The sequence below is a fragment of the Mustela putorius genome, unplaced genomic scaffold (assembly GCF_011764305.1).
Source record: "Mustela putorius furo isolate JIRA1106 unplaced genomic scaffold, ASM1176430v1.1 tig00000095_pilon_pilon_pilon, whole genome shotgun sequence".
NCBI lineage: Eukaryota > Metazoa > Chordata > Mammalia > Carnivora > Mustelidae > Mustela > Mustela putorius.
Window position 1 is genome coordinate 14,380,527 of NW_025421280.1, and position 20,111 is coordinate 14,400,637.

At 48.8% G+C, this 20,111-nt stretch overlaps 1 protein-coding gene across 5 annotated transcripts in view; it reads left to right on the top strand.

The window, feature by feature from the left end:
* Positions 1–19,856, top strand: part of FAM3D (FAM3 metabolism regulating signaling molecule D) — a 38,408-nt gene extending 18,552 nt beyond the window's left edge. For all 5 annotated transcript variants that reach the window (XM_004738278.3, XM_004738279.3, XM_004738280.3 and 2 more), the window contains exons 5-10: positions 2,192–2,309; positions 8,651–8,709; positions 11,364–11,414; positions 16,060–16,144; positions 16,830–16,956; positions 19,444–19,856. In XM_004738278.3, coding sequence (XP_004738335.1) covers positions 2,192–2,309; positions 8,651–8,709; positions 11,364–11,414; positions 16,060–16,144; positions 16,830–16,956; positions 19,444–19,533 — 530 coding nt within the window. In that variant the 3' untranslated portion in view covers positions 19,534–19,856. The remainder of the gene's footprint in view (positions 1–2,191; positions 2,310–8,650; positions 8,710–11,363; positions 11,415–16,059; positions 16,145–16,829; positions 16,957–19,443) is intronic.
* The last annotated feature ends 255 nt before the right edge of the window (positions 19,857–20,111 follow it).

Consider the following 20,111-nt stretch of genomic DNA (forward strand, 5'->3'; position numbering starts at 1 on the left):
CTTCCCCCACCCTAATGTAACAGTGACAGAAGAGGGTTATAGTTCCAGGAACAGAATTTTGACTGAGAAGGGCATAGGGGCCCCCGTGCACTGTGGGGTTACAGAGAGCAAAGACCATATGGATCAACACCAACCATTCACCCACACTTGCAACTCCATTGACCTAAGCCTCCTGAGTCCTATTCTAGAGTAGACACAGAGTAGCACAGCATCTCGGTACAAACACACACTCAGGCATCATCTGCTGGGGCATGACAGATGTGGGCACACACGCTGCCTCCCCCCTGCCAGCTCTCCTGGTCAACATTGACAGTTAAGCCCCTAATAGTAGCTCCACTGACAGTTCCGAGAAGAGCTATCCGACAGCCCTGATCTAAACCAACTCCTTCATTTTATAGCTGGCAAAGGTAAAGGGAGAGATTTCTGGCAAGTCACACTGAAGATTATTCAAGAGCAGCCTGCATTTCCTGACTGTTCCTCCCCACCCCCCAGTGCTTTGCTTCATACCCTCAGCAGCAGCACTAGGGGTTCCCAAAGGGCTTGGAGTCTCAGGGTTTGAGGCAGCTGGGGGGCAGCCCCCCAGCCCAAATCCAGAAAGCAAATCCCTGCCTCCCAGTGGCTGAGCCCCCTGGACGTCATCCCCTTCAGCCAGTAGCTGGACCGTAAAGGCTGGATGGTCAGAAAATCAATTCTGGAAAAGCCTGCTTAAGCCAGCTTGTTGACATCAGGTTTATCAGACTTAGCTGCAGTTGATTAGGCTCTGGGCAAACTCTATAGTGGGGTTCAGGGCCTGGAACAATCCCTCCAGCATCAGTAAGAATTTCTGGTCTCGGGAGTTACCTGGCCTTTCCATGAGGGGACAGGCCACCAGAGGTGAGGGCCCAGGGCTCACAGGAGAGTAGGACCCCTCCCCAGTGTCATCCTCAGCCTTCATCCCCACCTTTTGGCAGGTACTAGGCCTCCTGAGAAGGGTCCTCTTCAGAAGGTGGGGGAAGGGGTCCGGTCCCCATGTCTCCAGCTCTCTTTGACCGGAGCCGCCAGCCTAGACACCCACTTTGCCCTTAATAGCCCCTTGTGGGAGTCTCGGCACCTGGCGCTCATTCTGGTGACAGTGTCCTGGTTTGAGTTCTGGCTATACCCATCAGGTGGGGTACTGAGTCTCGGAGCAGGAGGCAGGGCAGAGAGCCCACCATAGGCATTCCACTCAGGCCTCCAGGGCCGCCTGCTTGGCTGGAGTACCTGGGCGTGGGCTTGGCAAGTCTTGCACAGTGAGTTGTGTCCCCCCCAGAGGGACACTTTTCCCTGAGGCACAGAAAGGCTCCCTAGAGGCTGGCAAGATCCTCAGCACCCTGATGGCATCCTTTCTCCCAGCCTGGAGCCCAGTCCTGCCCAACCACCTAGGCGTTCATTCAGTGAATATTTATTGAGTGCCTACTGTGTGCCAGGCATAGGAGTTCCCGGCACGATTTAACAAGATAATAAATGTAAAGTGCTTGCCACGGTGCTTAGCACACAGCAAGCCCCTGGTGGCTGCCAGCTTGTCTCAGGAAGCCTGGGGGTTCGCTCCAAGCCCGTGCTGCCATAGCTCGGCGGGGCGCGGAGCAGGGGCTGGAGGACACACGCTGCCCGATCATGGCTTTCCCTTTGCAGGTGAACTTTCTCTAATTTCATGTTTACCCAGCCTCCCTAACGGTACTTTCCAAAGTGTCAGGTGGTGGTTTTTTAAAAAAAAAAAAACAAGAAAAAAAAAAACAGCAACAGCAGGAATTAGTATAAATGAGAGCCTGCCGGGCCGAAAACACAGGTGACGGAGATCCCCGCTCACAGAGTCTGTGGAGGGCCCAGCTGGGTGTGGGGGTCCCAGATATATTTCCCGCCTCTCTCTGGCCTCAGGGGCTGGCCCTGGGAGGGCCATCAGGAGAGGACACGAGTCTGCATCAGAGCCAGGCGCTGAGCTGGAACTAGAGCTGTCCTGGAAGCCCTGAAAATAAACTCGAGGGTGGTCAGACACACAGGTGCCCCGCGTCTTCGCCGGGGAGCGCTGGAGGCGCCCTGCGCATGCGTGAAGGGGCAGTCGTCGGGAAGGCGCCTTGGGGGGGAGGCTTCTCGCAGGGTCCGGGGCCGCTCCCCTGCCTCCTCCCGAGCCCCTTGCCACGCTGCGACCACCAAGGTTGGTCTGTTCCCTCCACAGAGGTCGTGAGGACCAAGTGCGGCCTCAGCAAGCCCTGCCCGGACAACTTCTTTGCCTTTAAAATCAGCAGCGGAGCCGCTAACGTCGTGGGTCCCACCATGTGCTTTGAAAACCGTGTGTAAGTTTCTCGCGTTCCCTTTCTTCTCGCGGGTTCATTCGCCAATTCGAAGGCTGCAAGGGCGGGCGCTGAGACGGGCCCACACCTTCCACTGGCTTGCTTTTCCTCTGGGGGCATGAGTCACGAATAACAGTAATCCGGACAGCTTTCCCATCCGCCAGCACCTTGCTAAATGCTGCCCGGCTTCCTCTCATTCAATCCCCCAACCCTCCCTGGGGGGTAGGGGGTGGGGTTGCAATGAACCCCTTTGCAAAGATGAGGAAATGGAGGTTCAGACACCATTACCCACCTGACCTGTGACAGAGTCTGGATTTGAACTCTTGAGCTTGTCTACCTGATAGTCAAGGTCCTGGGCTTCCTCTAAAGGGGCGAATGCCTCTGGAAGAGCTCAGAAACAAGATCCAGGCCTCAAAGTTCAGATGCAGCAGGTGCGGGGGCTTCCACCCAGGAGCAGGACAAAGACTATGTACCCATTATCCAAGCCAGATGATAAAGGCTCTGGGGCACTAAGTTTATCCTACCAAAGGGGCCAGGGACTGGTGGTGTATGTATTTACGTATTTGTTTTTCTTTAATTTAATTTGACATATACTGTATTATTAGTTTTTTAGGTAGAATTTAGTGATTGATCAGTAGCATGGAACACCCAGTGCTTCTTACACCCCGTGCCCTCCTTCATGCCATCACCCAGTTACCCCATCCTCACACCCAGCTCCCCTCCAGCAACCCTCAGTTGGTTTCCTATGATTAAGAGTCTCTTAGGCTTGCCTCCCTCTCTATTTTCATCTTATTTTATTTTTCCTTCCCTTCCCCATGTTCATCTGTTTTCTTAAATTCCACATATGAGAGAAATCATACGGTATTTGTCTTTGACTTATTTCGCTTAGCATAATACCCTCTCGTTCCATCCACAGCATCGCAAATGGCAAGATTTCATTCTTTTTAATGGCTAAGTAATATTCCATTGTATGTATACACCACATACTCTTTTTTTTTTTTTTTTTTTTTTTTTTTTTTTGACAGATCACAAGTAGGCAGAGAGGCAGGCAAAGGTGGGGGGGAGCAGGCTCCCTGCTGAACAGAGAGCCCGATGCGGGGCTCAATCCCAGGACCCCGGGATCATGACCTGAGCCGAAGGCAGAAGCTTTAACCCACTGAGCCACCCAGGTGCCCCTATACCACATCTTCTTTGTCCATTCATCTGTCAGTGGACATCTGGGCTCTTTCCATGGTTTGGCTATTGTAGACATTGCTGCTGTAAACATTCGTGTCCCTTTGAATCACTGTTTGTATCCTTTGAGTAAATACCTAGTAATGAAGTTGCTGGGTCATAGGTAGCTCTATTCTTAACTTTTTGAGGAACCTCTGTGCTGTTTTCCAGAATGGCTACCTCAGCTTTCATTCCTGCCAACAGTGTAAGAGGGTTCCCCTTTCTCCACATGCTCGCCAACACCTGTTGTTTCGGGAGTTGTGAATTTTTGCCATTCTGACTGGTGTGAGGTGGTACCTCATTATGGTATTGATTTGGATTTCCCTGATGCCCAGTGATGCTAAGTGTTTTATCATGTGTCTATTGGCCATTTGTATGTCTTCTTTGGGAAAACAGTTCTTGATGTCTTCTTCCCATTTCTTGATTGGATTATGTGTTCTTCAGGTGTTGAGTTTGATAACTTCTTTATGGATTTTGGATACTAGCCCTTTATCTGATAAGACATCTGAAAATACCTTCTTCCATTCTGTAGGTTGCCTTCGGTATTGTCAACTATTTCCTTTGCTGTGCAAAAGCTTTTTATTTTGATGAAGTCCCAATAGTTCATTTTGCTCTTGTTTCCCTCGCCTTTGGAGATGTGTCTAGAAAGAAGTTGCTGTGGCCAACAAAGAGGTTGCTGCCTTTGCTCTCCCCTCAGACTTTAATGGATTCCTGTCTCACATTTAGGTGTTTTATCCATTTTGAGTTTATTTTTGTGTACGATGTAAGAAAATGGTCCAGTTTCATTCTTTTGCATGTGGCCGTTCAGCTTTCCTAACATCATTTGTTGAAGAGACTGTCTTTTTCCCATTGGACATTCTTTTCTGCTCTGTCAAGAGTAGTTGACCACAGAGTTGAGGGTCTGTTTCTGGGCTCTCTATTCTGATCCATTGATCTGGGTGTCTGTTTTTGTGCCAGTACCATACTGTCTTGATGGTGACAGCTTTGTAATAATGCTTGACGTCTGGGAACTGTGATACCACTGACTTTGGTTTTCTTTTTCAAAATTCCTTTGGCTATTGGGGGTCTTCTCTAGTTCCATAAAAATTCTAGGATTATTTTTTTCCAGCTCTGAAAAATGTTGATAGTATTTTGATAGGGATTCCATTAAATGTATAGATAGTTCTAGGTAGCATAGACATTTTACCAATATTGTTCCAACCCATGCGTATGGAATGTTTTTCCATTTCTTTGTGTCTTCCTCTATTTCCTTCATGAGTGTTCTGTAGTTTTTAGAGTACAGATCCTTTGCCTTCATTAGGTTTATTCCTAGGTATTTTACGATTTTGGGTGCAATTGTAATTCTTTCTTCTGTCTCATTTTTAGTGCATAGAAATGCAGCTGATTGCTGTGCATTGATTTTATAGCCTACCACTTTACTGGATTCCTGTATGAGCTCTGGCAGTTTTGGGGTGGAGTCTTTTGGGCTTTCCATATAGAGTATAATGTCTTCTGCAAAGAGTGAGAGTTTGGCTTCTTTGCCGATTTGGATGCTTTTTATTTCTTTGTGTTGTCTGATTGCTGAGGCTAGGACTTCTGGTACTATGTTGAACAACAGTGGTGATAGTGGACATCCCTGCCGTGTTCCTGACCTTGGTGAAATGCTCTCAGTTTTTCCCCACTGAGAAGGATACTTGCTGTGGGTTTTTCATAGATGGCTTTTATGATATTTAGGTGTGTACCCCTATCCCTACACTGTGAAGAGTTTTAATCAAGAAAGGATGCTGTACTTTGTCAGTTGCTTTTTCTGCATCAATTGAGAGAGTCATATGGGTCTTGTCCTTTCTTGTATTCATGTGGTGTATCACATTGATTGATTTATGGGTGTTGAACCACCCTTACAGCAAGGAATAAATCCCACCTTGTCACGGTGAATAATCCTTTTTTTTAAATTAACATATAATGTATTATTAGTCCCAGGGGTCCAGGTCTGTGAATTGTCAGGCTTACACACTTCCCAGCACTCAACATAGCACATACCCTCCTCAATGTCCATAAGTGAATAATCCTTTTAAAGTACTATTGGATCCTATTGGCCAGTATCTTTTTTTTTTTTAAGATTTTATTTATTTATTTGACAGAGAGAAATCACAAGTAGACAGAGAGGCAGGCAGAGAGAGAGAGGAGGAAGCAGGCTCCCCGCTGAGCAGAGCGCCTGATGTGGGGCTCAATCCCAGGACCCTGAGATCATGACCCGAGCCGAATGCAGCAGCTTAATCCACTGAGCCACCCAGGCGCCCTATTGGCTAGTATCTTGATGAGAATTTTTGTATCCATGTCCATTAAGGATGTTGGTCTGTAATTTTCCTTTTGATGGGGTCTTTGTCTGGTTTGGGTATCAAGGTAATGCTGGCCTAGAATGAGTATGGAAGTTTTCCTTCCATTTCTGTTTTTTGAAACAGCTTCAAAAGAATAGGTATTAGTTCTTCTTTAAATGTTTGGTAAACATTTGTTACCTGGGAAGACCTCCAGCCCTGGACTCTTGTCTTTTGGGATATTTTTAATTATTACTTCAATTTCCTTGCTGGTTATGGATCTTTTCAGGTTTTTTCTTCCTGGTTCAGTTTCAGTAGTTTATACATTTCTAGAATGCATCTGTTTCTTCCAGATTGTCTAATTTGCTAGCGTATAGTTGCTCATATGTCCTGTAATTGTTTGTATTTCTTCCGTGTTGGTTGTGATCTCTCCTCTTTCATTCATGATTTTATTTATTTGGGTCCTTTCTCTTTCCTTTTTGATAAGTCTGGCCAGGGGTTTATAGACCTTATTAATTCTTTCAGAGAACCAGCTCCTAATTTTGTTGATTGGCTCCACTGTTCTTTTGGTTTCTATTTCATTGATTTCTGCTCTAATTTTTATTCTCTCCTGCTGCTGGGTTTAGGCTTTCCTTGCTGTTCTTTCTCCAGCTCTTTTCGGTGTTAGGTTAGGTTGTGTATTTGAGACTTTTCTTGTTTCTTGAGAAAGGTTTATATTGCTGTATACATCCCTCTTAGGACCGCCTTTGCTGCATCCCAACAGCTTTGAACAGTTGTGTTTTCATTTTCATTCCTTTCCATGGATTTTTTGAATTTTTAATTTCCTGGTTGACCCATTCATTCTTTGCTAAGATGCTCTTTTAACCTCCATGTATCTGTGTTCCTTCCACATTTCCTCTTGTGATTGAGTTCTAGCTTCAGAGCATTGTGGTCTGAAAATATGCAGGGAATAATCCCAGTCTTTTGGTACCAGTTGAGACCAGATTTGTCACTCAGGATATGATCTATTCTGGAGAATGTTCCATGTGCACTAGAGAAGAATGTATATTCAGTTGCTTTAGGATGGAATGTTTGAATGTATCTGTGAAGTGCATCTGGTCCAGTGTGTCATTTAAAGCCCTTGTTTCCTGTTGATCTTCTGCTTAGATGAACTCTCCATTTCAGTGAGAGGGATATTAAAGTCCCCTACTATTAATATATTATCGATATGTTTCTTTAATTCTGTTATTAATTGGTTCATATAATTGACTGCTCCCATGTTAGGGGCATAAATATTAACATTTGTTAATTCTTGTTGGCTAGGCCCTTTAATTATTGTAGAGTGTCCTTCCTCATCTCTTTTTATAGTCTTTGGTTTAAAATCTAATTGGTCTGATAAAAGGATTGCCAACCCAGCTTTCTTTTGAGGTTCATTAGCATGATAAATGGTTCTCCACCCACTCACTTTCAACCTGCAGGTATCTTTGGGTCTAAAATGAGTCTTGTAGACAGCATATCAATGGATCATGCTTTTTTAACTGATCTGATACCCTTTGTCTTTTGATTGGGGCAGTTAGCCCATTTACATTCAGAGTAACTATTGTAAGATAAGAATTTTGTGCCATTATATTATTACCTGTAAAGTCACTGTTTCTGTATATTGTCTCTGTTGCTTTCTGGTCTGCTACTTTTGGGTTCTTTCTTTGCTTAAAGGATCCCCTTTTGTATTTCCTGTAGGGCTGGTTTAGTGGTCACAAATTCTTTTAGTTTCTGTCTGTCCTAAAAACTGTTTATCTCTCCTTCTATTCTGTATGACAGCCTTGCTGGGATCAGGTACCACATCCGGCTCCCTGCTCTGCAGAGAGTCGGCTTTTCTCTCTGTGCCTCCTCCCACTTGTTCTCTGTCTCTTTCCCTCTCTTTTTCTCTCTTTCTCTCTCTCTCTCAAATAAATAAGTGAAATCTTTTTTAAAAAACAGGGATTTTGAACCTAACTCCAATTCGAGCAAAAGAAGGAACTTAGTGATTCCCATACACAAAATGCAGAGATAACAGGCTTCAGGACCAGCTGGATCCAGGGGGTTTAAACCATGTCATCAGGGGTCCCTCTCACACCATCTTTAGCTCTGTTCTCTTCTGTCAGATTCTGTTTTCTCAACATGAAAAATGGGTTGGTTCCTGTGAAGGAGGGAGGCCACTAGCTGGTTGACAGAGCAGCCCAGGCTGGCACCCCACTGGGAAGAGAACTTTCCCATCCAAACTATCCCTATAAAAGTCCCAAAATTGGATTTCATTGGCTGGCCTGGGTCACATGACTGTACATGGCTCAGTTACTGTGGGCAGGGACACAGGGTGTTCTACTCATCTGGTCCTGGAAGACTGAGGTCAGCCCTGAGAACTGCCTAATCTGAGAGTAGAGAAAGATAGTTTTCCCAAGAAATACCAGAAGATCGGGCTGTGGATGCTGGGCAGGCAAGAATACAGCTGGTCTCCATATAAAAATCTCTGCCTCTGCAGGATGGCATCAGCACTCTGGGTTCTGCCTTCTTCCCAGCAACCAGGCCTCACTGCTTGGGGGAGGTGGGCTGGTCCCACCTCCAACACCTCAGAGCCCCAGGCAGGGACCTTCTCTCTTTTCCAAGCAGACTGTTCTCGTCCAAACATGCCATGAGTATTCCTCAGAGAATCCAGCCCACCGCTCGTTTCCAGGAGAAAACAGATGGCCCAAATTATTCTGTGTTTCCTAATGCTTCTGCATTGTGCCGTGTGGGCCCCCTCAGAGTTCCAGAGTCACAAAAGCAGAGTGTTCGTTCCACACTAGGGACCAACTGTTGTGTTTTGTTTTTCTTCTTCTTATTCAGGATCATGAGTCCTGTGAAAAACAACGTGGGCAGAGGCCTGAACTTTGCCCTGGTGAATGGTGAGCTGCAGATCCACCCCCCAGACAGTCCCCACCATGCTCTTAGTACTGAGGGCCATGAGGTATGGGGAGATAGTTAACATTCATTCAACCAACAGCAGCTCAGCTCCTACCACATGCCTGGGGCCGTCCTGGGGAAGCTTGTGGGGCAGGGGGTCTAAAAGACCCGGTCCTACCCACCAGAGTCCTGACCAGGCTTCTGCCATGTGCAGCTATCCAAGGAGGATATGCTTCTCCTGTGAAGCATGACCCCACCCTCAAGGCCATGCAGCCTAAACCAACACAAGTGAAACCATGGGGGACAACCCCTAACAGTGTGATGTGATGAACTGATTACATACCTTCATTCACTCATTCAACAGTATTGACAGCAGGTACTGTGGGCCAGGCCCTGTACAGTGCACCAGGGGGCGGCGGGGGCGGGAGGGGGGACGGTTAGCCATGAACAAGGACTGGCCCTGGCCTCACACTCCCTGGGGTGCCCCTGAAGTTGACCACCAATCCAGTGGGGTGAGCATCTGTGAAGGAGAAGGAAGCAGAGCCCTGAGAACTGGGACACAGAGTGGGGTTGGGGGTCATCAGGGGAGGCTTTCAGAGGGAAGTGCTGGTCAGCTGAGGCCAAAAGGAATAGTATGGGTTGGCCAGAAAAATGTAGGGGAGACTCCTTCAAGGCTGGGGCAGCACTGTGCAGGGAGCAGAGAAGGAAAGAGTGGGTAGAGGGAATGGGGGCCACATGAGGTCTATCTGGACACATCAGAAAAGGAGGGATGACCGGTACAGCTGGGGCAGGGGGCAGGCAGGATGACAGGGAGGGGCCAAGTGTCCTGCTAAGAAGTGTAGGCTTAAAGCAGAGGACAAAAGGGAGCCTCAGATAGGCTTGGAGCAGGGCATGAGGGCCCAGCCCTGCATTCCAGAAACTTCCGTCCAGCTTGGAATAGGGAGGTTGGAGGCAGGGAGATGTGGGGGGAGGCCCACAGCATCTCTCGCAGGGAGCATTGGCAGGCCAAGCCTGAAACAGGGACACATTTCGGGAGGGGTGGGTTTACAGGGACAGAGTAAGGACCACAGGCTCTGCCCTTGGAGAGGCACAGATGAGACGGAGAGCAAAGGCCGAGTCCCTGAATCTAAGAGCCACTTCCTGGGACAAAGGGCACAGCAGACGCTCAGAAAGGAGGAGGTCAAGACTGTGTGTGGCATGACCGTGTGAACACACTTCGGAAGTGACAGGGTTTGGATTGGTTGCTCCTACAGGAGCCATCTCCCTTCTGCCAAGAATCCTGCTGAGTCGGGAGAAAGGTCAAAGTCTAGGGCAAAAATGGAGCCTTACCCAAAGCAGGAGGTCAGAAGGCACGCCCTGCTCCAAGCCTATCTGGGGCTCCCTATTGTCCTTGGCTTCAAGCCCATACTTCTTAGTAGGACACTCTTCGAATAGTCTCCCATGAGACAGGCTCAGACTAGGGCCTCCTGCTCTTCCCCTTATTAAGTGCCAAGACAAAAACAAGCACAAGTAGCACCAAGAGCTGACGCTTACTGAGCCTTTGCTGTGAGCTGTTTCATTCAACCTCCTCCCCATGCCACAGTGGAGTTGTATGCCTATGTTCTAGGTAAGAAAATGGAGGCTCAGAGAGGTTGGGCAATTTGCCCAAGGTTACACAGCTGATAGAATCCTCTAGATATGAACCTGGATCTGAAGGACTCAGGTCAAATTGCTCAGCTGAACTAACTTCCCTAGACTAAAAACCTCCTGGAAGTGCCTGCTAGCTGTGGATACGGCCAGTGATCACTCTCAGGGCCTTAGGTTCTCATCTGTATAATAAGCCAACAAGGATTGCTGAAGATTGGTGGTTCTCAGTCTTTTAGGGGGCAGAGATTCTTTTAAGAAACTGTTTAAACTATACCTCATCCCCCTAATTCTAGAAAAATGCACATGATCAGTTTCATGTGTATATCAACATTCCCTTCCAAAGACCATACAGTGGTGGCTTTGAGAATCCAGGAAGGGCTGTAATGTAAACCCTCCACCGACCCAGCAGGAGAGCCTCCACTACCCAGGCTCCTGTCCCCACCCCCTTCAGGGAATCACAAACTGGCCTGGGGGGAAGGGTTCCGTGGTGGAACTGTAGAGCTGCCATCCCTTCTGCAACACCCCCATCTAGTGGCAGAAATTGAGAACTGCAGCTCCCCCTAAACACCGGGTTCCCTGTAGGACTCCTTTCACAAAATACACAAAAGCAATTCAGATGACCGAACTCTGAACTTTGACTACATTCAGCCCACTGCAAAACCCTTTGCCCTTATGAACCAGAGGATTCAGATGTCCTATTTAGGAAGAATTCCATAACCCATTGTTCAGATGCAGCAGTTGACGCCCAAATACTAAGAGGTGCGTTAGGAAGTGGCAAGGCAGAACACAGCCCCAAAGGGGTTGGATACTGTTCAATTCCAGAGATCCTTCACCATCATGTCCTTGTACCTTTCAGATCAGCCCAGAAGTTCTGGGCCCCTACTGAGTCCTGCATGCTTTCCGTAGGAGCTGACTTGACTCCATTATTATTCCATTTTTAGATCTTAGACTAAAGAGTAGCCATTTTCTGCAAAACGATAGGCAGGATGATCTATTTCAGGAAATCACAGTTTTGCTCCCTCATCTGCAGGAACCACAGGAGTGGTGCTGACACAGAAATGTTTCGACATGTACTCTGGAGGTAAGCACCTCTATTGGCACTGAGGTCTCAGGGTGGGCTGAGCTCCTCGGCTCTCTTCCCCCGAGGAGACAACCAGAGAGGAAGCATGGTAGGGGTGGAGGACCATCCTGCTGTCTTTGAAACTTCTTCCGGCTGTCTTAGTTGGGCTCTTCTGGGTGCAGATTCCAAGACCAGGAGTCAAGTGCAGTAGTTCATTTGGGAGGAGGTAATCTCAGGAAATGCCAGCAGGAAGTGATAGAGAAGGGGGAGACCACGAGAACAGTGTGTTACCAGGCTGAACGCTGCAGGCAATTGGAACTGGAGAGCCAGTGTCAAGTACATGCCTCAGAGAAATCTCAGAGGGGCAAGGGAGCTGGGGCTCTAATTCCACTAATTCATTGGCACTTTCCACATTTCTGGCCTGCACCAGGGCATAGAGGAAGATCTGGAGGTCAGAGAGGACCTTGAGGCAAAGAAACACTGGTGTTGGCAGTTGGAGGCCAAGCAGGTGTGCCCTCAAGTGCTAAGGACAAGGACACACAGCCAAGTTTGCTCTGCTAGGTAAAGGGTTTTTTTTTTAAGGCCACAGGGGTCTCTCTTGGGCCCAAGGACAGAACAAGTCCTCCCAAGGCCTGGAAAGGATCACTGAGAGGCTCCAAGCTCTCTGCATGTTGCTGTAGACATCTTTTCTTCTCTGTCTGCACAGGCGTGCTTTCTGAGCTCTCTGGACAGGTGACCACTCTACTGTCCTTGCGGCCCTTAGCACAGCCTGCGGACAGGACTCTGACCTCCCTGGGCTGGCTGTTCCCTCCAGCACCTTCCTCACCCCACCCCCAGGCTGCCTGGTGAAGCTGTGCTGGGGGCAGGAGTCTCACCCAACAATCCTCACATCTTCTAAAGCACCGTGGAATCCATCCCAAATCTGACCCCAGATTCTCGACAAGGAGTGAGGCAGCAGCAGGGCGGCCCCTCATAGGCAGCAGACGTCTTGGTCCAACAGTGATGGGTTTCCATCAGGGCAGCTGAACTGAGCCCAGTCCCCTTCTCAGAGTTCAATTTGGCTCGGTCTCCCTCCCCTGTACCTGGGAGCTCAAGGCCGGCTCTGGGCTCAGGCATCACTACCTTCCTGTACCCACCTACACACACGAGCCCAAGAGGGGACAAAGCCAGGCAGCAAGAAAGCAAGAAGCCCTCTTGGCTTTGCAAACAAAGGAGGGGCTGAAAGGTGGGCCGTGGGAATCCGGTGCCCAGCAGTCACAGCAGGGAATATTAGGAAGGCTATCCGATGCACCGCACAGACAGCAGCTGGCGCCCTGACCCCTGGTCCCCTGGGTCCCCTGAGGGTCACCCCCGTCTGAGTCCCAGCTCATGGGTAGGGTCTGCGGGGCCTGTCTGCTAGCTGACAGCCTGCGTTAGGGCCCATGCAGGCTTCTTCCAGGCATGCCCCGATACGGCAGAAGCTACAGAGTAGGACCGAGGCATGGCCAGGGCCTGGCAGGGGCTGGAGGGGAGGAAGAGGAGGACAGAGCTTGGAGATGGGTGAGGAGATGGTGGGTCAGGGGTGGCTCAGGGCCAGGTTTATGGAAAAGCTCCAGTCTCTGGAATCAAAGACTTCAGACTGAGGCAGGTGACCCCTTGTGAACTTCAATTTTGTCATACGTAAAATAGAGGTAAATCATAGTGTCCCTTCAGGAGACGGATCAAGGAGATTGGGTGGGAACTGACATCAATCAGTGGGAGGGGCCCGGGGTGCAGACAGCCGCCTCCCCTCCCTCTCCTCCCTGTCCCCCCCCCATCCCCATGACTCAGAAGTAAGGTCATTGTTAGAATGAAAAGGGTAAAAAATAATTTATTTTTATTTAAATTCAGTTAACATCTAGTGTGTTACTGGTTTCAGAGGTAGAGTTCAGGGATTCATCGGTCTTACGTAACACCCAGTGCGCATTACACCGTGGGCCCTCCCTAATGCCCACCACCCAGTTACCCATCTTCCCCACCCACCTGCCCTCCAGCAGTGCTCAGTTTGCTTCCTACAGTTAAGAGTCTCTTCTGATTTGTCCTCCTCTCTGATTTCATCATTTTATTTTTTCCTCCCTTCCCCTGTGATTCCGTTGTTTCTTATATTCCACGTATGAGTGAGATCATATGATAGTTGTCGTTCTCTGACTTATTTTAGTTAGAAGAATACCCTCTAGTTCCATTCACATCATTGCAAATGGCAAGATTTCTTTTTTTTTTTAAGATTTTATTTATTTATTTGACAGACAGGGATCATAAGTAGGCTGAGAGAGCAGGGAGGAAGCAGGCTCCCTGCTGAGCAGAGAGCCCGATGCGGGGCTCGTTCCCAGGACCCTGAGATCATGACCTGAGCCGAAGGCGGAGGCTTAACCCACTGAGCCACCTAGGTGCCCTAAGATTTCTTTTTTTGATGGCTGAGTAATATTCCACTGTTATATGTACACTCACACATACACACACACCATATCATCTTTATTCATCAATGGACATCTGGGCTTTTTCCAAAATTTGGCTACGTGGACATTGCTGCTATGAACATTGGGGTGCACATGCCGCTTCACTACATCTGTATCTTTGGGGTAAATACCAGTAGTGCAATTGCTGGGTTGTAGGGTAGCTCTATTTTCAACTTTTTGAGGAACCTCCATACTGTTTTCTAGAGTGTCTGCACCAGCTTGCATTCCCACCAACAGTGTAGGAGGATTCCCCTTTTTCCTGTTCTTTCCGACACCTGTTGGTTCCTGAGTTGTTCATTTTAGCCATTCTGACTGGTGTGAGGTGGTATCTCACTGGGGTTTTGATTTGTATTTCCCTTATGCCAAGTGGTGTGGAGCATTTTTTTCATGTGTCTCTTGGTCATTTGGATGTCTTCTTTGCAGAAATGTCTGTCTGCATCTTCTGCCCATTTCTTGATTGGATTGTGTGTTCTTTGGGTGTTGAGTTTGATAAGTTTTTTATAGATTCTGGATGCTAGCCCTTTATCTGATAAGACACTTGCAAATATCTTCCATTCTATAGGTTGTCAAAAAGGGTAAAAAATGATTTAAAAGAAACTAAATTTTATATTGCTCTATTATGAATGTGGATATAAGGATAACCATGGCTGATGGGAACCCAGAAACAGAAGCATTTGAAGACAAGTTGCCCCTTCCCACAAGAGATAAAAGAAGTCAATGACTTCTTCAAGTGAGAAGATAATTAACAGAAGATATTTTTTTTCCCTAAACATTATTGTCCATCCCAGATAATAACAGATATTGATGTCTGGAACTAATGGCTCCAACAAATTTTCAGAGTTCCCTCTTTTGTCTCGAGATATCAAGGGCCATTTCACTAACAGAGCCGCTGTGGTCATGGACTACAAGCCTCTGTGTTACTGAGCTGGCTGGCAGCTGGCCTTGCTTTCAGAATTTGTTTCTTCCCCTAAGTCCAAGAGATCCCCGGGGAATACTAGAACTGGCTCACCTTCACGGGCATGGGCCTGTGGGTAGGGCAGCCGTGCAGTCCTTTGCTTAGAGCAAACTTCGGTTTGGTCTGAAGCTCTCTCTGCCTTCACCGCCTTGAAATTCTTAATTTTTTAACAGAATGATCCACATTTTGATTTGCACTGGGCCCCCAAAATTATGTTCCTGATTCTGCTGATAATTACAATTCCATTATAGTGCATTTTCTATATGCCCAGAGTCATCATCACATTTGCTGTTTACAAAAATGCTGTGGGCGGGACTACGAATCATCCTCATGTGACAGATGTAGCCCCTACTTCTCCCACTAGGCAAGTCTTGCCTATACTTCCTTATGTATGGGCTTCCTGTTCAAGAGCCCCCACACACATAAATCCCACCATATCCAGAGTACGATCTGAATTACTAGTATTTTCTTTTGAACCAGTTCACTTCTTTTAACCTAAATATATCTTAAAAGATATATTTACATTTATATTTATATATCTATCTGTGCCCTAAGTTACCAGTTTTTATGCAGGAAAGGTGACTATAAAAATAAACACAATGGAAACAAATCCATGTCCTTGAAGCAAGCTGGGTGCCATTCCCCCCCTCCCCACCAAGTGCTGCACCTAGGCCTGCTCTCTGGTAAGTGTGGAGATTGTGCAAGTGCAGGGAGGTATTAAAGATGCAAAAGGAGACTTGCTCCTTGGTCTAAGCTGGAGAACTGGTGCACACAGATGTTCTGTCTCAGTGACCTGAGTTGTCTGTGGTACAGTGAGCTTACCTGTCCTCTGAATTCAACACAGACAAGTTAGGTTCTTAACCAGCGTAGAAGGAAGTGACAGGGGGTATACAGAAATCTCAGAGTTCCTGAGAGATGACTGCACTCCATTCCTTAGGTACAGGTCCCCAACGGCCTTTAGAACAGTGCCTCTCACACCTGGCTGCTTGTCAGGATCACCTGTGGAATTTTTGAATTCCAGGGTCCACTCCTGATCACCTGAATGAGGCTGCCCTTGGTCCAGGCACTTTGCTCTCCCCTGGACAAGGGCTACAGGGAGCTTCACCCAAGGTCCCCTCCCACTGACCCTGAGCTTCAGATGGAGCTCTGTGTCACCCTGCCCCTGGCCACTCGTGGATCTTCCAGGCAGGAGCAGAGAATGAGAATGACCAGCACCCCACTTTCCTTTCTCCTGCAGATATTACGCTCCTGGTAAAGTTCCTTAAAGAAATCCCAGAGGGCACACTAGTGCTAGTGGCCTCCTATGATGACCCAGGAACCAAGTAAGTGGGAACCTCCACCTGGCCAGCTATGGGTTGAAGTGACCCAAATGCTTCCAAGTCCTAAGTGCCTTTTCCCCACTCCTCCTCTGGCTCTATCTTCTGGCAGCTTCTCCGAGGGAAATAACCAGACCAGTGCACAAAGACGTGTTCCCCATCACAGCCTCCGTTACAGCATTGGAAAATTGGATGCACTGGCTGTGTCCAATAGAGACCAAATAGTTACCGAAATTGTGACACATGTTGATATGACATTGTATGTGCATAGAAGAAGACCTTCATCAAAAATGATGAAGTAGAAAATTTAAGGATGTGGAACAATGCTCACGATTTAGTATTAAGCAGGAAAAAAAACACATTATAAATGCATTGGTATGACCCCCACCCCTGCCAGGGCATGGGGGAAAAAGACATTAAGGAAATATACATGAAAGTGTTACAATGATTATGTCAAGTGGGGTGAGACTGTAATTTTTAGTTCCTCTGTGATGGTCCATATTTTCCAGATAAACATGTATATTTGTAAACAGATGCAAAACCGTACTCCTAGCCACTCAGCCCTAGTCCCCCTGAATGCAGCTCTGCCCAGCACAGTGGCTGCACCCAGCAGGCAGAGGGGAGGCCAAGTGCTTGAGAACCTGTCTCTTCTCCCACCCCCCACGTCACTGTCCTTTCTGGTCCTCTGCAGAATGAATGATGAGACCAGGAAGCTCCTCACCAACTTGGGCAGTTCCTATGCAAAGAAGCTGGGCTTCAGAGATAGCTGGGTCTTCTTAGGGGCCAGAGACCTCAGGGATAAAAGCCCTTTTGAGCAGGTGAGTTCCTGGTGGCCTCTTCAGCCCAGTGAGGCAGGTGGGGGTAAGGTGCCAAGGATGGATGGACAAGGACTGGGGTGGCTGGGGAGGACACTGTAGGGACCTCAGAGGTCAGGGTGGCCCAACTGGCTAATCCCCTCGCAGAAAGTGGACTTGACCATTTTGCAAGGAGCTGGGTCATCTGGAAATGGGTAAGTACCAGAAAGGAGAAGGAAAAGGAGAAAAGAATGGTGAGGGAAGTGAGGAATGGGAAAAAGAGAAAGGAATGTCGGGATGAAGCCTGCATGATGGGCAGAGCAGGACGTCTGGCTTCTGGTCCCAGTGGAAACCTAAGCCCAGCCCCTTCTGTCTCTCTACTCCCCTGCCCCAGGCCTCAGGCCTCCCCACCAGAGGGGAGAGGTTTAGACCAGGGAAGCGCTCCCCTTCTAAGCTCCCTGTAGAGAGGATAAATTTCCATCAAGAGGAGGACAGAGGGAGCACCTGGGTGGCTCACTCTTTGGGCCTCTGCCTTCGGCTCAGGTCATGATGCCAGGGTCCTGGGATCGAGCCCCACAATGGGCTCCCTGCTCAGCGGGAAGCCTGCTTCTCCCTCTCCTACTCCCCCTGCTTGTGTTTCCTCTCTTGTCTCTTTCTCTCTCTCTCTGTCAAATAAGTGAATAATGTCTTTTGAAAAAGGAGGACACAGGAGAACCTGCCTGAGTCCACGGGAGGGGTCAGGCGTGGTCCATGACTTGTGGCCCCACAGCTACCACCCAGGCCCCAAGCAGAGTCTGGAGTCTCAGGGGTGCTCAGGGGAGGAAAGGGGAGTCCGTAAAGGGGTGGGAGCCTCCAGGGAAATGCTGCACCTTCTCTCCCTGACCCCATCTGTGCATCCCCAATCAGAGCAATTCCCAAATGTGGGAGAACTAGCCTGATCTTCCAGGGCCTGAGGTAGCCCGCAGTCTGGTGGTGAGAATGTTCAGCTCTGCACAGATCCCAAGGCAGGCAGCTAAGAGTCGATGTTTCAGACACATCATAGGACTATTGAGGAGACTGGACGCTATCCTGAAGGCAGTGGGGAGCCATGGAGGGCTTAAGCAGAGAAGAGCGTTTGGAGACATGAGAAACACTAGTATTCAGCCAGCACTGACTCTGTGCAGGCTCCGCTGAGCAAGGTACCTGCAGCGCCGCCTTTAATTCCTCAATGAAGCAGGTACACCCTGCCGCTGCCACTGTTGAGGGTCCGGAGCAGAGCAGAGGTTTTAGCCGGCTTGTCTGGACCTGATGCTGACATAGTTCTCATCCAGGTCTGCCGGCCTCCACGGAGGTTCCCATCCCCATGTTCTCAGCACAGCCTCCCTGGCTGAGCACAGGGAGAAGGCAGGGAGGAGGCCCAGGCAGTAGTCAGACCAGAGGCACAGCAGCCTGCAGGGGAGGGGCTGAGGGAGGCAGGGGAGGGACTGCGTTAAGACTCCGGACTTTGCGTGGGGGAACCATGATGAGCTGCAAGGGATTTCTGCCTTGTCTGGAAGATGCTGGCCTGGTTAGTCTGTGTGAGTTTCTAAGAGAATGAACTCAGGTCGTTGGAAATTACTTTTTAAAAATGATAATACAAAGTAGCTTATGCTGGAGGAGACAAGGAGGGAGCCCTCTGGTTATAGCCTCTGGGTGAAGAACACAGGCCAGGGTGGGGGCGGGGAGGGTGGAGGATAGATCCATCACCCAGAGGGCAGTGGGGGCCACGATGTGATGGAAAACATTAGGTCCTTTGTTCCCATACATGGGGCTCTGGGTTTCAGAGATGCAGCATCTAGAATTTCTTTTATCCCTAAGGGTTAGCTACAATTATTCCACTGGAATAATTGTATTTACATTTTTTTACATTTACATTTACATTTGCTATTTACATTTTTTTCCTCCAAAAACTACGCGTAGGCACTTTAAACACAATCTTAACTTATTTTATTCTCTCTATATTTATTATCAGTACTACTATTACACAGTGGTTCTGCCCCTGGGGTACCTTTGGCCCTTTGTGCCTCAGGTTCCCCATCAGCAGAATGGAATGGTCATGGTATGGGCCTTCTTAAGGCTCTTGTAAGGGATAAATACATAAGGCACTTTGCATCTGGCATAGAGCAAGTGCTTTTGTCATTGTTGTGGTGGTGGTTTGGGGGTGTCCTAGAGAGGCTGATGGAGAATTTGGCAGAGGAGCTAACCCTCTGCATGCCTGCCCCAGTGCTTGCTACCCCCCCTCCCCAGGGCACGACCGGCAAGGACTGAGCTCTGACCTCCTCCGTAAAACCCTGGGCATGTTGCCGTCCCTCTGTGCCCCAGTTTCCCCACCTGTGAAGTGGGCTGGTCCTATCCGACCTCACCACCTCCCCTTGGGGCTGAAACCAGGGTGAAGTGAGTGAAGGCAGGATGTCTTAAAGCGCAGTGAAAACTCAGGTGTGAATCTTGAACAGCCTCCCCCATGGTCCACGTTTCTCTTCTCTCTCTCTCTAGTTCTTAAAGAACAACCCAGACACAAACAAATACGAGGGCTGGCCGGAGCTGCTGGAGCTGGAGGGCTGTGTTCCCCGGAAGGTATCTTAGGGCAGCTGCAGGACTGAAGAAGCCCTCTTGCTGTCCTAGAGTCAGCGCCAGCTGCGGCTGCAAGAAGGAAACCAGGTGGCCGATGGGAAGTTCCCCCGGGGGGGCAGGGGTCTGTGCCCTCTGCACACCTCCCCTCTTCTGAAGCAGCGCTCTCCCAGGGGCTGCGGCGGCCCAGCCGAGGTGGCCAGCCATCCGGAGTCCTTCCAGAGCCCCTCTGCAGGAAGAAGGAACGGTGTGCTTTCCCTCAAGATGGCCGGCGGTCACTCCCAAGGAAGGACAGACTGCCGCACCTGTGGCTCACCATTAAATTTTATTTTTGCTGATTTTGAATGAACTTTCTGAGCTTTCCATGGGATCAAACTGACCCAGGCCATGTTGGCTCGGGCGCAAGTGGGAACAGGTCAGCGACAGCTTCGGGTCCCAGGTTAGGCTGCTGGAAGACAGGTTGATTTCCTAGGGATTATGCGGAAGGGTGAATGAATGACTCCTCGGCTCCCGGCATGAGAGGTAAGACCCACAGAAGCAGAGAGAACCGAAGGAGAGGACACTGAGCATACTGTCTTCCCCTGCTGCTTGAT